General features: G+C 41.2%; 1 protein-coding gene across 1 annotated transcript in view; it reads left to right on the top strand.

Annotated features, from left to right (window-relative positions):
• Window positions 1–5,707: 5,707 nt before the first annotated feature.
• The window catches only part of syde2 (synapse defective 1, Rho GTPase, homolog 2 (C. elegans)), a 50,602-nt gene continuing 38,626 nt past the window's right edge, over window positions 5,708–17,683 (top strand). The window contains exons 1-2 of the mRNA XM_030083334.1: window positions 5,708–7,928; window positions 16,517–16,815. Of these exons, the coding sequence (XP_029939194.1) occupies window positions 5,876–7,928; window positions 16,517–16,815 (2,352 nt within the window). The 5' untranslated portion in view covers window positions 5,708–5,875. The remainder of the gene's footprint in view (window positions 7,929–16,516; window positions 16,816–17,683) is intronic.

Below are 17,683 nucleotides of genomic sequence, written 5' to 3' on the forward strand. Positions count from 1 at the left end.
TGTTACTAAATAATTTTGGGTTTTGGAGCAGCTCAGTCTTTTAGAAACCAACATTTCTTTTCTCTTCATCTCATACTGAGAGTGGGCTGGAATTTTCCAAGTGATGGCCATACAGTAACCTAATATTGCAATTTACAGTAAGAGTGTGGTTCGAACTGCTGATTGCAGCCGAATAGTTTCATGAGATCCCGGCATGTTGGAAGCTGACGGAACAATTCCACTGCTCAATAATCCCACCCAAGAAAACAGCAGCAGCAGAAAGAACAATTACAATCAGGGCACAGAAAGGGAATGCCATATTGCAAAAAAGTAGTCAGTGTAATGGACACCTTTTTTTTGATGAAACATTAAAACATAAAATCATGCTCTCATCTAAAATCATGTACTGTGAAGATAAATAGAAAGATTAATTGGGGGCAGATTAACTCACTCCACACTCTGCTGAGATGATGTGGAAACATTACATATGATAACTTTAAGCTCAAAGGATCCCTCATGATCACTGAAATCTAATTCGATTTTGTAGTTTATAAAGAACTGAAAGTAATTTTGTCAAGCTTATTATGTTAAGTTGTGTGAAGGTAGAAATCATATAAACATCCCGACAATCAAAAGTCATCACCGCTCACGGAATTTTGAAGATTATTTATTTATTTATTTAATTATTTATTTATTTATTTGTAACAGACTACTTTAACCTACCGACACAGACTTCTTTCACAGATGATTGAAGGCAGCAGCATGAGGCACAGTCTGACCTCTCATCACAATAAACATGTCAGGCTGTCTCTTCATAACGATACAGACCAACCATCTTTGTTCACCAACCGATATTCACAGAGGAGATCCTATCTATGTGAATGTGGAAGTCAGTTGTGTCATTTTCAGACTGGAGAAAATATTTCTTGTCCTGTATGCAGGCATACAACAATTAGTGCAAATTCAAAGCATTTCAAAGAATGCTAATTACTTTTATTTCATGCTTATTGTGCTTGGAACCCATATGATAAACAGAAACATGTCTTTATAGTATATGTTTTTATAATCTATGTTTCTTTTCCCATATGTTTTCCATGGAATAACATGTAAACTCCACACGCCATCACCATGTGGCCTGGATTACGTTTCCTCAGTACTCAGTGTTTAATGAATCAGCAAGCATGCCCTGTACTTCAAATGTTGCACTCAGTGAGCCCTTTATAACCGTGACTTTGATCTTGTTGATATTAAAGTGAACACGAACAGTGAACACAATGTTTTTATCGTAAGTAGAATATTTCGAGGTTAATGTGCCAGCTCCCTGACAAGTAAATATCTTGTGAGATAAGAGCTTATCTGTGTCCTGGGTGTGACGATATCAAGAGAGATTGGCAGGCTTTTATAACGTGAATCAGTTTCCTGATACCAACCTTTGTTTTGTTTTGGATTTTTTTTTTTTTTTTATTGCTTGTTTTATTGCAAGGAGGTTGTAAAGCTCATAATGTTTCTCTTTACTGCCACTGCGTACATTTTTTCTCATTTTGATAACACTTGTTTGTTTAATATAGCTCTGCTTTAAAAGCTTGAATTCAAATTTTGTTTTCCTGTTTAGATCACATAAATAACGAGCTCCACATGTTATCAGTTTGACTAATATTTTGTTTGGGTTTGTATTCAAAACTCCTGGCTGAATAAGACAGCATTGTTGGGAATAGTGCAGTATGAAATAACACAGAAAAAAAAAAATCTCTTTTAGCAGAAGCATATGTGATCTGCTTCTTTTCTTCTGTAACTTGCACAACACTGTTTTGAGTCCAACAAACACTTGATTAATTTTAGTGACTTTTATTTTCTGCCTGAAGGGATTTTTTTCACAACTTATGGTCTTCGAAACTGCTGTTATGAAAAAATAAACTTTCGAAAAGTGCATAAATTTAGAGTTGCTTTGTCTCTGTCAGAATCCTAAAGCTAAAATAAAATATTAAAAACCCAATTAACATATTCATGACAGTGAGGTATGGATGAGGCACACTGATGGATGTTGGTTTTAGTTTTTCTTCCCTCAGTAGTAAAACATAAATGAATGACTATGGCAATAATGCGACTCTCTGGAATTTAATGCTGCAGGCTCATGGCACTGCATCTGTGTCAGGGATCATCCAGTTTAATTTATACCCTAAAAAAGGGCTTGTGTCCAAGGGCATAAATTTAGTTGTGGTGTGTTCTGAAAAAAGGGGGAAGATCCATAAACTGGCTGAGAGAGAGAGAGAGAGAGAGAGAGAGAGAGAGAGAGAGAGAGAGAGAGAGAGAGAGAGCGAGAGAGAGAGAGAACAATGGTCAGCACCATAAGGAGGAGAGCACTAACAGCTGCAAAGCCCAAAATCCCAACACAAATGCATGTGCACTTACAGCGCGCGCACGCAAACACACACACACACACACACACACACACACACACACACACACACACACACTCGTCCCTTTTATTTTCCTCTCTGTCGTGCTCGTCGTACGTTCCTCAGGCTGGCCATCTGAAAGGAGGCCAGCTAAGCAGATGTTCTGCTCCTGCCTTCACAAAGGGCACAAGTGATTGGTGGAAGAAAAAAAGGAAAGGAAAAAAGGGAGATGAACTTCCTGGGTTTCTCCTGCGCTGTTGAGTCAGCATACAGAATACCCCTCGACATGTGGTCATTGTGTGTTCAGTGAAGTTTTGGCTCTTTCATTGCATTACTGCGTATGTCATGTGCTCCAGTTGAAGCAACTCAGTAAGTCGGTGAATCGTCTTCGCTCCTTTTGCCTCTATATTATTAATTCGATTTTTCAAAGTTCCCAAATGCATCACTGATTTACTCTCTTGTAATGCACATCTCTTAAGAAGGCTCAACAATTAATTTAACCAGCTCCAACAGTAAGAACTTGTACGTACCACTGCATTTGAACAAAATCTGGGTCCTGTTGAAATGTTTTGGGATCTTCTCTGAAAAACAGCTGATTGAAAACAGTAACAAGTATCAGGTACAAGATTTGCCAGTGTAATTGGTGACCATTTATATTAATTTGACTGCAGTTTGGCCAACAGAAAAATATCTTCTATTATTAAATGCTGTTATTCATCCTCTTTTTGTTTATCATGAATTTAATTTGCAGTGTCACCAGAGGTGAAGGAAAAATCAATGATGGCAACTTATCATTGGCAAACATTCTGGTAACAGTGTGGCTGCCAAAAACAATTTAAGGCATGTTGGAAAATGAATCTCACATTTGAAGTTTGATTGTTTCATGCCATTTCCGATGGTAATTTTGAGAAGTTTCATTCAGACTGTAAAACAAACAAGCACATGGAAATCATCCGAAGTGAGGATGAAGAGTTCATTACCATTACCTGATACTTTTAAAAGCAAATGATGAACCAAATTTGAGTGTTAACCTAAATGATTTGTTTGTAATGTGTTCATCACTATCTATTACAGTATGACGCATAAAGCGAGGTATTGCTGCACTTATAACAAATTTCAACATATTATAAATCCTCCTATTTGTGTTCTTTAAAAAAACAACATATTGCCTTTACACTTCAGTAACCATATTAAATAAATGTAGCCCTTCTTCAAAGTCTAAAAGCTTTGCATCCTTCCGGTGCATGTGGTCTCCTACCCCCACACCCCCTCCTCTCCCTCCTGCTTTCGCTTTTCCTCACTTCGACTCGCAAACACATACTATGCAGCCTGCAGGTTTTGACCTGTGAATAACTGCCCAGACAGGGTCTAGTCAGTCAGTCGGCAAGGCAGGCCGAGGCGTCAGGGCCTACATGACTCCTTCAGGGCAAAAACAGATGCTTATCATGTTTTACTGAGAGTTGTGATGGTGGTGGGTGAGGGGGCTGTATGTGGGACGCTGGGGCCCTGTCCATGAATGGTCCTGACAATAAATGCCCTCAATCATGGGTAGACATTGCACTGTTGAAAACAGAGACACTGCTATGCCAGGAGACTCTTAATGGATTTGGATTCAGTTAGTGTGCATGTGTGTGTGTGAGTCCTGAAATGGAGCGGTATAAAGGGCGTATGTGCACTCATACACCCACTGCAGCTTTTCAGCAGCTCATCCTCTCGCACATTCCAAGTAGAGGCAACAGCAAACAAATGGCTCAAGTGAAGTATGTTTCATTCCTTTCTCTGCTGTCTTGGGTGCTCTTAAAGCCGTGGGCTGTGCTGTGAGCACTGACAGAGGTTATACGCAAGGTCAAAGAGGAGGGGATTACTCAAGATACAATTCTTGATATAAGTATCAGTCCAATAATCAGCAGTGATCCATCATGTTCAAGCTATGGGATGGTGTTATTGTTGAGTGAAAGGGAGGCAGTGAAAAAAAAAAACCCTCTACATCTCTGTGTTATAATGAAGATGAGTCCAAGAAAACAGACAGATTCCTCATGGCACGTGCCATCCTGGTCTTTAGTAAAGGGTAAATGATTATTTATTTTGTCTTTATCATTATCCTCTTGTGTTTGTTTGGTGTTAATAGTAATAGTTACTTCTTTCTTTCTTTCTTTCTTAGCACATGGTCAAGCACATTTTTTCCTAAGAGATGAGGCTTGTTTTCTCTGCTGTTTGCTGAAATGCCTTCACAGCTACCAGTGAAGCTGGTAATTTGAAGTCCCGACTCAGTGCTCCCCAACTGAATTTAATTCTCATTTTGGGGACAAATATGTGATGAATTTCTATTGAAGAGGCTGCAGATGCATACCATACCCCATACTATGACATACAGTTTCATCCAGTGTGCCAGGCATATGAAACTATTACTAAAAAGAAAATTACATGTTCTGTATATAATATATACAAAGCATGGTATCTATGCGACATATATTGACCCATCATCTACTCAAAATAAGCATGTATATTCATAATAAACAAGTGGTTGTGGTTTTAATTCTTTGTGTAGATAAACATTGAAGGTTTACTCAAGAACATTTGTCTTGCTCATATCTTAGTCATGGCAACTTTAAAGAGCTGCATTACAACTGGACTTGCTATAAAGTGATTCATCAGATGAGACTGTGACTATATCATTGATATCATTGTTAAATACCTTTAGGATAGGCAATAAAAGGCACACCTCTAGTGCTTTACTACATCAATTTGAAATACCAGGTGACTTATAATACTGCCTTCAATGACCAGATCTGGTAAAGTTATTTAAAAAAAAATTGATTAATGACATATAAACTGTTTCAAATTTGTGTTTCATCAACATCTCTGCACTCAATCCTTAAGTTAAGTGAAAACACTCCAGAAAAGGTATTGAACTGGCTCCACAGATTGTGACTGACTAGATCTCGATACCGACACAAGCATTGAGTCCTTATCTTTACTCAAAGTTACTACACACAATTTATGATTAATATGATAATTAAGGAAAACTGCACTTTTGTTTTTCTTTCTTTGGGACAGTAACAAGTATCCACTCTAGATGTAAACTGAGTAACAGTTTAGTTGGTCACCGAGAAGCTTTTATGTGACTTTGTCTGAACAATTTATGATCCAGGTCTCTGAACTTTGAAGAGAGAAAATATTCCAAGCGTCTGAGCTGCAAACATGAGGACAGGATGAGGTGAGGCGCTAGAGAGGAGAGCGGAAAAAGAGGGAGGGAGTTTCAGACCGAGGCGAAGTGTGAGTGCGGAGCAGCGGAGAGGGAGAGAGGTGGTGCACTTCAGCCAAGTGAAGCAGGAGTGAGAGGAGCGAGAGGCAGAGCCGAGGTGACAGCGGAGCATGGAGACGAGTCCGTCCGCCCGGCGAGCTCTGACCGCGGCGAGCGAGGAGACCCCAGCCGCTCGTGTCCCCCTGGAGCCCGCGTGCTGAAAGAAGCCGGGAGGAAATAACTGGGGGGAAAAGGAATGGCTGATCCTCTGCGGAGGACTTTACTAGCGAAACTCCGGGGGAAGAAATCCAAGAAAGGAGCGACGGTCGGCGGTGGATTCGGCTCTGCTGCTCCGGCGAATGGGGGCCACGAAGGTAAAGAAAAAGTTTTGCAGCGGGACTCCGAGCTCGGTCGCGGGGTAGTTTTGCTGGCAGGGCTCGATTGCACCACCGAGAGAATGAGCACGTACGAGAATTGTGTGGATGGGGCGATGGTGCAGACCGGGGGGGTGATGATAGTCCCGGAGCTGACCGGCTCCAGTCCCCAGGAGCCCGGCAGCGGGGGCAGGGTTCGGGTTAATGAGCAGCTCCTGGGGGTCCCACTTCAAAGAGACGGGCAGCTGGGTGGGAGTTCCTTCGGGGAGGGCGATAGAAACCCCCAGGGTCCCGTATCCACTGACACACTCACAGCCAGGGTCTCTCTCCGGGGGCCACATGTCCACACCAGACTCCTGCTGTCGGTTCCGAGGCAGTGTCGCGTCGGAGACTCCATCGGGTTCGGGGACAATTCAAACCACGTTTTGTACCGAGCTCAGACACAGACTCATGTGGGGGGCGGCAAGCCTCCGGAGGGCCAGGGTCCTGCCGGCGAGGGTCCGGAGCTCAGAGCCAGAGGGGACCCGGGGCACATGGCAGGGACTGTAGCGGCTGAGCAGGAAAACAACGCCAACTGGAGCTTTGACAGCGGTCCCACCTCGCCAAACAGCGCACAACTCCTAAACCGCATGTCAACAAACACGGAGGAAAACGTCCTAATCAGAAGTATCGAGAGCTACGAGCCAGACTTCGTGGGAGAGGTGAGGGGGACTCAAGGTGCTCCGCAGAGCCCCACTTTCTTCCCCACAGAGTTGGAAATATGCGACAATAACATGACATCCCTGTGTGCCACACACAAGTCTCGCAGGCATCCTTTAGACAGCGAGGAAGACGATTATTATGATAACGAGATATTGCCTTTTTATGAAACGATCAGACCCAAAACGGACGGTGACAGAGCAGAGTTTACAGAGCTCACCCACCGCAGTCCCGATAAAGGACAGGCAGAAGACAGTCACAGTGCCCAGGAAACAGACAGGCTTAGGAATCAGCTGAAAGAGGCTTATTATCTTCTTATCAATGCTATGAATGATATCAACCTGGATGTGCAGCAGATTAGTGGTGGTTTAACTGAGCAGCAGGCCACTTCTTCCTGTAGTAGTCACTCCCGGGACAGTCTGTGCTCCAGGTTGTCCGTCAAAAACATGGACAGTGATTCATGGTCCTCTGGGGGGGACAACAGCCCCCAGCAGGTGTCTGACACTGACTCGCTCCTGCTCTGTCTCACCGGCAGCCTGGAGTCAGGGTTCAAAGGAAAGCTGAACAGTAAGAGCATGATGGACTTGTGTGTGATCAAAACAAAACCCACGTTATTGCGATCTGCCAGTGACGGAGCGATTAGATATCCAAGCCAACTCTCATCCTGCGTTCATCCCGCTGGACCTCACAGTGTAGAAATCTGTTTTAACGGTGCAGCGGTGACAAAACAGTCGGAAGGAGCTGAAGGCGCAGGAGCGAGTGAGCAGTCTGACCTGCAGGTGCTTTTTAGTGCCATCAGCAGTGAAGAGCTGCTGCAAGATGCCGGCGGTGAAGAAGACCAAGGCGAGCAGTTTAATGAGAGCAGTGGCTCTGTCAACAGCCTCACTGGTTCTTCAGACAGCAACACTGAGGCGGCGGCGCAGCAGGGCCAGGACGTCAAGCAGGAGTCGACTGAAGTCCGAGCGCAGGTGACCAACTCGCTCAACAAAGGTCACGGTGTAACTGTCAACAAAATGCAGGAGTGGATGCACAAGGGCCGCTTGCTGTCTTCAGAGATGAAGCAGCGCATTGAAGGCTCGTCTTTGCCTCGTGGTGGAGGCCAGAACCAGGACCGACCCTGTCCCCTGTCAAATCCTGGTGGCAGTAAGCCAGGTGTCTCGTCATCCAGCCGAGGGATTAAATCTATCAAGACCAAGTCACCCACAGTCAAGTCCCCGTCGCTCCAGCAGCAGCCAGGTAGGAAGGCTACACGCCGCGGCTTCCTGTGGACTCTCTCAGTCAGAGACCTCTCACCCTCCTTCCTATCGTCTGATTATCATCCTCCACTCATAGTCAACTCCGTCTGGTGGCGGTCCACCCTGCACTCCTACTCCTCTTTTGGATGCAAAGCAAAGGGACGAGAAACCTCAGACCTCTTGCTTTCCTTTTAAAGATTCTCTAACCGGTGGCGGGTTCTGTCCTTTACACTAATTTAGGTGCATTTTAACACTGAATTAATAGCACATCAGGTCATAGGTCAGATCACTCACAGTGTAGTTCAGTAACAACTAACTCACTCTCCTGCTAGACTGTTCGTTGTGGTGTTGGTGGTGGGGTTTGTATGTCTGTGTTTGTGTAATATCATTTGATCATGAATTAGATGTAAGCAGATTTTCTGTTTGTTTGGTGATGATCTGTAACAATTTGTAATGAGGTGTTAAAACGTGAAGTCATCTGCATCATGAAACCACTGATTTTACTGTAATCTCATTTTGTGCACCAAAGTCACTTATTCAGGTGCTCCGGTTGTTGGTATACTCTGCATGTATTGAAATATAAGGATTCATTTTCCTCAGTAAACCAACTTGAAAAATACATTTATTTAGCTGAATATTCAAAAGTTGTTTTTTTTTTTTTTTTTTGGGGGGGGGGGGGGGGGGGGGGGGGGGGGGTTCTGATTTTGAACAAAACAGGATTGCAGTTTTTGTTGTCCTGAAAGTTGAGATTTAAAGTTAATGTTTGACATTTAAAACAGTACTTTATAAAGCATTCTCTTTACACTTCCCAGTATTTGTCTTCATATTCATCTGTTGGTGAAATATCAACATGTGTTTAACACACTTTTAAAGTTTATTCAGTGGTTTGGAATACATCTTAAGACAGCATATACTGATCTGATTTAACAACACGACAGCATTCATGTGAGAAAATGTATTTGGAAAGCTTTACTCTAGTATCTGTAGCAGAGGATCTGGAAATGGAATGAAGGATATCAATTACTTTAACAATATTCCAACACTTACTCATTTTCTTTCATGGTAGTGTGTGCATGTGTTTGAATGCACTGTCTGTGAGTGCCAGGTTACATGCCTGTGCCTGTGTGTGATGACCGTGTTTACCAGAGTAAATAGTTGATGTTCCATGTGCACAGACTCTTGTTGACTGCTAGAAATAGAGTGTGACTCGTGTGACTGCTGAGCAGACATAGACTCTGTTAACTTTCTGCCACTGCTGCGTTAGCATTGCTTCACATTTACAGCCATGTCTTTTCCTGCCTTACGGTTAAAAGAAGTTTTCGCAGATATTAGTTTCCATGCACCCCTAAATTCCTGTTTTTTCCTCCTCGTTTTTGCTCTGAGTTTTCTTTCTCTGTCCCCACTGAACTTTTCCACAGCCGTGGCCAGAGGAATCCAAAGCAGGAGAGAAGCCACTGGAGCTATTTTCTGTGGTGGAAGTGTGTGTGTATAATGTGTGTGTGCGTGACTCAGGGAGGTGGTCTGTCTTGATGCTGTCCTCTCCAATCATTTGGGCAACTCTGTGGTAACTTACTTTTGAAGGAGATTATTGGTTGAATATTTTCATCGTCTCTCCTGTTGTTTAACTTGTTGGTTTTTTGCCACTTATTTCTTAACTAATAATGAATGAAATGGAGGGTGATCAATTTTTTATTAAAGTCAACTCTGAGCTTGTCTGTGCACCTTAAAACAAGCCATTTACAAACACGTAGAGAAACTCCCAAGCTCCTCTGATTGTTTCATCCTTAAAACCTATAACTGAGTTAATTAGTCATTCTTGATTAATGCTGATAATTTTATAGTTTGCCTTTTTCCTAAAATAGCAACTCTCCCCCTGAGTGTTTATAGGCAATTAAAAACCACTTGGACAAAAGATTGACTTGTTAAGACATGAGCTAATTTAATTCTGTCCTGACTTGTTCTTTCATTACTGCTTAAAAACTCTTCCCATAATTAAGTGTGCCACTCCATATCTATATTTAAGTGTGAGGGATTTTGTGCACATGCAAATTGTAGACGTGCATGTTTCTATTTGGAGTTTTGAGGATTTATAGTTGTATTGGTTGTGGGGGAGCAGTAGAAGTACTTTGCTGTAGTATCAAAGTCTCATGTTTTGGCCGGATGAAACTTCAGGAGTAGTGCGTCCCTTAAACTTAATGTTGACAATAACTGTAGATGTGATACACACAGAAAATAGCTGCTCATGAAATGCATTTATTATTTTATTTTATGTAATACGCATTCTTAATCTGTACACAAGTTTATGAACTTGCATTTTTTTCAGTAGCAGGCTAAATAGGGATCTCTGTAATGTGGCAAATGAATGTTTAATTCAATTTGAAATATAGAGTAACTGTAGGTGCAACACAAGCACAGAAAAGTGAGGATTTGAAAGTGTTGTTAACATAAAACTAAAGCTGACAGGGGGTTAACTTGACTTAGCTGAAACGTTTGAAACTGGAAACAAGTTTCTTTCTTTTCTGTCACCCTGCCTGTCACTGTAAACCTTTCTAATTATTTATCAACAGAACTATATTGAAATAAAAAAATTGTCACTATTGATCTGGAAAACTTTTCCATCTTGATTGCTATCTTCCTGTAGTATCTGCTTATAACCTGTCCACCACTCTTGATATATGAAAACATCTGAGAAGGCCCAGTAGTGATCTGCATACTGAAGCTTGTTGGTGAATATTTTTTTTAGCATTTGATCAAGACCTACAAAGCTGTTTTTATATTTCGTAGCTTGCCTTCTTTGGTTAACTCATGTTTTCGTTTTTGCAAATAAGCAACATTATTCTCTTTCCCGACTAGACTCTACTTTAAAAGACACATTGTAGTTTAGCGTACTTTCTGTTTGTTCAGCTCTGCAGCATTGCTCAGTATCTTGTTGGTATTAATTCCTGCATGCAGATGTGGTTGCAGGTGTAATTCAATCCTCGTCAACTGTTGTCACGTCATGTCAGAATGATGTGGCCTTTGGTTTCTGTGTTGTGCCAGAAACCTTGTTGCTGAAGTGCAGTTTTTTTCTCCCCTACACATAAAAAACAGCTGATGGTGAAGGCATAATGATTTGTCTGTACCTGGACAGATTTATGGAGGATGGCAGTTCTAAAGAGAGATCAGGTGAAGCAGGAGAAACTTGATGCATGGAGTTCATAACGTGTGTGTTTGTAAGATGTGCGTGCCGCTTTGTAAAGACTGGGGCGAGATACACTTGTATCTTTTACGCTTTAAAGCTACCCAATTTATGTTTGTTAGAAGGATTTTATATAACTTTGTCTAACTTTTGTTTATATTTTGGATGTAATTAGGTCGCACTCGCTGTCTTGTGCCTTTCTTTAGATTGTATGGTTCTCCACCTAAAGCATTTTTCATCAGTTTTTCAAAAACACAATGGGACAAGAAAATAACTGAAAGAGCTAAAACATAGAGAAGAATTTGGCCTTCAAGACAAGTATTGAAGAGGAAGTGATATTAGCGTTATCGGCAGTGCTGCCAGGACGCCTCAGCGGGATGCAAGTGTTGACATGTGATGCAACCCCGGACGATCTCGGCTCTGCCCTGGTGAAAAAGGGGGGGGAAAAAAAAAAAAACAATCTACATTGAGAATCCTCATTTGCATTTGAATGACTCTAAACAGGAATGTATGGCACAAAGCAAGGATTCCTCTCTGAAGGGGACTCTGAATGTCTGTACACACAAAGTTTTGTCTGTATGAAGGAGAAAACTAGCTGGTGTGCGTTTTACTCTTATCAATAGAGAAGAAGAAGGAACTTGGAGAAAGAAAGGAGAAGCCTATGGGAAAGTGGATCAGCTGCTTTGTCTCAGAGGGTGGAAAGATTCAACCACACAGTAGATTTAGAAATGAATATAATTGGGTTTACTGTCAGGATCAACATGGCACAGGTCCATACCAACACGTCCAAGGAAAAAAAACGGTTGTCTTCTTTTTTTTTTTTTTTTTAAGTCTGCATTCCTTGTGGCATCTTGAACAAACTTATAATGCTCCTCCCTATCCATCCACGTGCCTCCTTTCCTTCTCTGTTATTTCTTCCTCCTAATATTCTCACACAGATGAGCACCGTTGTATTTTGTGCTCTGACCATCTGTTACCTCCTTCAGGTCAGGGGTGTGAGTTTTAATTGCTCTTCACACCACGATGCCACAGAGGATGAGCTGGTTCCTTCATGGAAATGCTCCTCTTCTGCTCTGCATTGTGTGCTAAAATGAACTTAACTTGTGCTGCTGAAGGTCATCAGCCACTTATTTCTTTCTTGGCAAAGCAGCATCAGAAAGTATCATTTTGAAGTCCTTCTTTACACATCTTAAAAAATATTTTGTTTGATGTCTGATGCTGGATCTTTCATTGCCTCTTTTGACTTATTCAGCCTCACAGAAACTCAGTGATGGAATAATTGTATCACAAAAGAGAAAATTTTGTCCCATTCAAATACGAATATATCTAAAGGATAAAAAGACATGTTCCCTTCCTAAATGAAAGAAAACATTGCACAAGAATTTCTTGAACAATGTGAAAATCAGGGATCAAACTTTTTCTAAATGAAAGATTAGATCCTTAAAGTGTTTGTGTTATTCAGACACCCCAAAAACTGTCAGTTTAATGTCACAGAATGAAAATTTAAATCATAAAAATAACATCTGCTTAAAAAAGGTGGAAATAAGTTTTCAAATCTTTGCTTAAAGAAGACTTTCAGCTGAAGGTTTACTTATAACCTTAGCTCTCCAAACATCAGATTTTTACTAATAACTCAAACAAGGGTACTCGTCGTTGGTATTGATGTGAAACATCATGGTAAATGTTTTGGCTTTCTTTTTGTTTTGTTGCCAAAAAAGTTTCAGTTTGCATCTGTAGTTCAATGATTGTTTAAAGATGGTTTTTTTTCTAGGAAAAGCAGACGAAGAAATTCCACTGTCTGTTTCTCATCAGGATGAATAATCCGCCGTAAGCCCGAATCAGCAGCGAAAAATACTGACAGTCTCAGGTAAAAAGCAGAGAGGTGCAGGACTTGTGGTGTCAAAATGGTTTGATTTTTGACAGCTGTAACAATGGCTGAAATCTCTACTGATTGGTTATGACTGGTGGTCTGCTGTTTGTGTGAGAAGGTGCTGCTCCTGTGACAGTGGAGGCAGACGGCAGCCAGGCTGTAAATCTGGAGCTGTGGTCTGGAATGCCGTTCATGTCGGAACACGCTTCCTCTTCCAGTTATGAAAGACCCCTTAAAAAAGATGGCACGCTAACAAGAACTCCACGCATAACCAGCTCACCTTTCCTCAGGTTCTGCTCTGCCAGATCGAGCATAAGCAGCAGTTTGTGCTTGATGCTGGTTCCCATGTCTTTTAAAATACTAATGCTTCTACAATATTTCTTGAAATATTCTTCCACTCCTATTTTCATGCAAGTCACTTCTTAAGAAATATTTCATCATATATCATTGAGAAAACTTATTTTTGTCTTTAAGTTTAAAGCAAAATTAACACATTTAAATATATCTTTTATTTAAGTAAACTTTGTGATGCTTATTTTCCTGAAATCAGTTACCGATATATTTGCAAATATAGCCTAAGTGACAATTGTCTCTTAATATGTACTGAATGAGCTTTCTTAATCTACTTCTGTCACTATCAAATATGGCTATGGTTTTGTGAAGTTTTTGTATTCCTTTACATATTAATTGCAGTTTTTCCATGCACTATTTCAACATGCAACAAATTAATGCATAACTCATACAAATCAATCCTGCAGAAGAATACTAAAGAAAAATACAAAAATGAGAGTAGCAGACATAAACAGACAAACTGAAGCTATGAAGACAAGCAGGTGATTTTCTAAAGTATCTATAAGATATGGGAATAGAGTTTTTGTCAGACTTGCCTTTGGGGCTCAGTGAGGGTAAACTTGAATGTCAGCTTTTCCACCACCATCAAATGATCAAGTCACTGAACCAGGAACTGACCAGGTGAACATCAGAGACCTTATAGACACAAATATTTAGTTTGAGTCCTAAAATGTATGCATATCCATTTAACCTCTAACGGACAGAACTCTCTCACAAGTGAATGATCCCCTTTGACAAATCCACATAGATAAAAGAGTATTTTGTGCTTCTGAAGACATGCGTGCTATTTCCCATCCAGAATAACTACATGTTTGTGCAGTGCCGCACCAGAATGCCCTCTCCCATCTTGCTGGCATTTTTAGCTCTGGTTGTTGGTTTTTGGTTTTAATAATTCCGTCCATCTGTCCTGAACTATTTCTCTTGCTTCTTCATGTCTTTCTGTCTCATGTTTTAACAGTAAAAATTTACATTTATCTCCAAATGTTTGAACATTTCTGTATATACCTGAATAAACTTTAAATCTAACGTATGTAAAAAAAAAATTACATTATGTCTTCATCTTATAACTTTTTTTTCTTGAGGGTATCTCATCAGAAGTACCAAACGTTTTGAACATTATGTGCAATAGCAAAATTGCTCTATTGTAATGCATACTTTCCAGAAATTTCCACTAATTGATTTCATAAGATAATTGAAAATGACTTCGTGAAGACAGAGTTGAGCTGAAAGGGTTACAAGAAACCACCAGGCCAGAACATCTGAAAACAAACCACAGCAGATTAGTCAGCTAAGGCCTTGACATCAACTCATGGGACTCAGCAAAGCGCCAAGAAATATAATGTACGTTCCTCTTTCTCTCAGCAGTGGACACATGCTACAACTGCTGGGCTTCAGGCCCCCCAGCAGCCGTAATCCAGGCTAATGCAAACACCGCTGCTCAGACCGTACAAACACCATTCAGTCGAGACACATCGGAACAGAAACAAGGAAATGCATTACAAAATGTGCTTCACATCCCGTCAGCATTTTGGTTAAATACAATTCAAAGACAAGTTTAGATTTGTCGTCAACACTAGGATCACGGAAGTGTTTTTCTTTACCTCGGAAACCAGCTTCAAATGCACACACTCATATTATGCAGCAAGTTAGAATGAGTAGGACAGACGTCCTTCACAAAATCAGTTTCATTCAACTTTGCAGCTGTTGAAGAAGACACTTTGTTTTGTGATGTTGAGGGCAACTACAGATTTGATGTTGACGAGACGACAGTTGCTTTTCAAACTTGTGATTCTCCGGAAAACACTGAGATGACGTTCAGGGAAGCCGGTTTACTTCCAGGTAAAAGCAAATTCAAGTAAACCCATCCTCTCAGCAGCCAAGCCGATAAATACCTTTCTTTCAGTCTATTAAGTACGAGTTATGTAATTTGACACCATGTGATTTTTTTTTTAACGTACTCCATTACTCTTTTTTTGGATCACTGCTGATTAATAATAGCAGAAAAAAACAGTGGTTTCTTCTGACTCATTCACACTTTTTAATGGTATGTGTATGAACTGAAATCGCTGTGCTAAACGCTCGATTCTGTAAAGTGAAAATAATCTCCAGGTCTGTAATTTTCTGGCTAGCCTGGCATGCATGAAAATGCATTTCCTTGAGGAAAGGAGAAGTTGTCATTACAGTGTGTGGAGGGGCTCGTCTGGGAGCTGCCAGGGATCAAAACACGAGCCTGCTCTACAAGTCAGAGCAAGACCCTGTGCTCAGCACTGCCTCACACTCATGCACGCACACACAACTTGTTTTTCTCCTGCTGCATCTTCTGTCAGTGTATATGAGAATGAAATAATAATACTTAAAAAAAAAAAAAAAAGAAAAGAAAACCATGTCATTTGACCCACAGGCTAAGGTGCTTTTTGATTTCGAGGAAGAGAATCTCTTACAGTCTGCTTGAAACAGAGCTACGGACTCACGCAGGATCTTCTTTGTTCCTTTCATTGGGACATTAAGGGACAACGTCACCACTGCCTTTATTATTTGGCCCTTTTCACTGAGCACATATCGCCACTGGCTGCACTTATCTGCCTCTTTACAAACCCTCCTCGCTCTGCTCCACTTTTACAGCTGTAACAGCAGAGGTTCCTCGCTTTTATTTTTTTTCATTCCTAAGTTCCTGTGACGGAAGATATTTGTACTAAACCCCTCCCCTCTCCCTATTGAATTCAGAGCCCGCATCTTCCTGACGTTGACTCAAACGAGATGCCACTGAGTAGGAAAAGGAGGAAGAGAATTAGGTGCTATTGAGGAGTGTAAACCTGTGATTGGAAGTTTGATTGTTGTCATAAACTTCACGGTAGTCCATCCAAAAGTCATAAAACTTGTCAGTGAAATTGAAGGAAGCAGAGACTTTTAGTGTCTTTATACCAGATATGAGGAAAAGAGACAGTCAATCTGAATCTGTAAAATGTAATGACCTCTATTTTAGTGTGGTTTCTTGATGCAGATGTTTATTTCGACTTGACACAGATATTCTGACTTTGGCTTCTGGTAACTCATTCACCTCAGTAATTACTTAAATGGTGAGGATCCCTGCGATGATTCAATGCATTCCTCTGCCAGCGAGTAGCTTTTTTTAGTTTCTTGTATCATGAGCCTTTACTTTACTCTCGTTTTCTCTCTGTTGCTCCCTCAGCTTTTATTGAGACTGTCCAGACCTCCTGTACTAACAGCCGAGAGGCGGGCAGAGCCACCGAGCCTTTGTCATGGAGGCCACAGCTCACCACCATCACTGTGTCCAAGAAGCGCAACTGGCTGCAGCAGAGCTCGCTGGTCAAGAATCAGTGCACCAAGGACGAGCTGCAGGGCATGCTGGGAGCTGAGGAAGAGGGCCAGGGCTCCCATCAGCTTCCTCCTCCTCCCAGTCCCTCCCCAGACCACCTAAGGCCTTTGGGGGGAGCCACGCCACGGCCGGTCCGTCTGCAGCTGCTTCAGGTAACTTTCAGAATTTGTGAAATGTGGATGAGAGGACTGATTAGAAACAAACATTAAACGTCGAGATGTGATGAAATTCTCATTTTAACCTCCCTCCAGCAGATTCTTCACAAACTGGCCCTTTGTTAGCTTCTACCTTTTCAGTATTACATCTCAACTGTTGCACAGAAAGGTAAACGTAACTAAAGAGTAAAAGAAAAAAAAACTGTTTTCTTTGTAAGTGTCCTTAAATTTTTTTTGTGCATCATTAAAATAAGTCAACTGTAGTTACACCAAAATGATTTCCTACCCTTCTGTGCTAACAGTTCTGTGTCATTGTACCTGGTGGTCAACTCCTTGGGCTTAGCTTGTCTGATGGTTTCCTAAAATAATGCCTGTAAACACTGTGGCACATGCCCAAAAAACAAAGTCTGGAAGAAGAAGAAAAGAGGGACTTGAGCAGTAGTTAAATGCAGGTAATGTTAAAGTAAACAGGATCTCAGGAGCAGCAGTGCTCACATTAAAGCAAGTCAAACACCGGAAAAACTTTTGATTTTACGTCAACAGACAAATCCTGAGCTGCTGATGTTCAAATATGATATACTGCCGATTCTATTTCATGCAATGTCATTCCAAAATCTGAGTCACTTCAAATATGATAATAACGCCAATAGTATACCTTTAACCCACAAATTTAATAATCCAATCACGATAATTACTCATGGCTGCTGGCTGTTATCTTAGATTGCGCTTCAACAGCGGTGCCATTCCTCTCATGTGATTCTTGGCAAGACGGTAAATCAGCAAGTTCAGTGTCAAACGGTAGTACTGAAATTCATCGCAGCTGCAGGCACGGTTTCATTTTTTTCCCCCTCACAGTTTAACAGAA

Source organism: Salarias fasciatus, chromosome 23, assembly GCF_902148845.1.
Source record: "Salarias fasciatus chromosome 23, fSalaFa1.1, whole genome shotgun sequence".
Lineage (NCBI taxonomy): Eukaryota > Metazoa > Chordata > Actinopteri > Blenniiformes > Blenniidae > Salarias > Salarias fasciatus.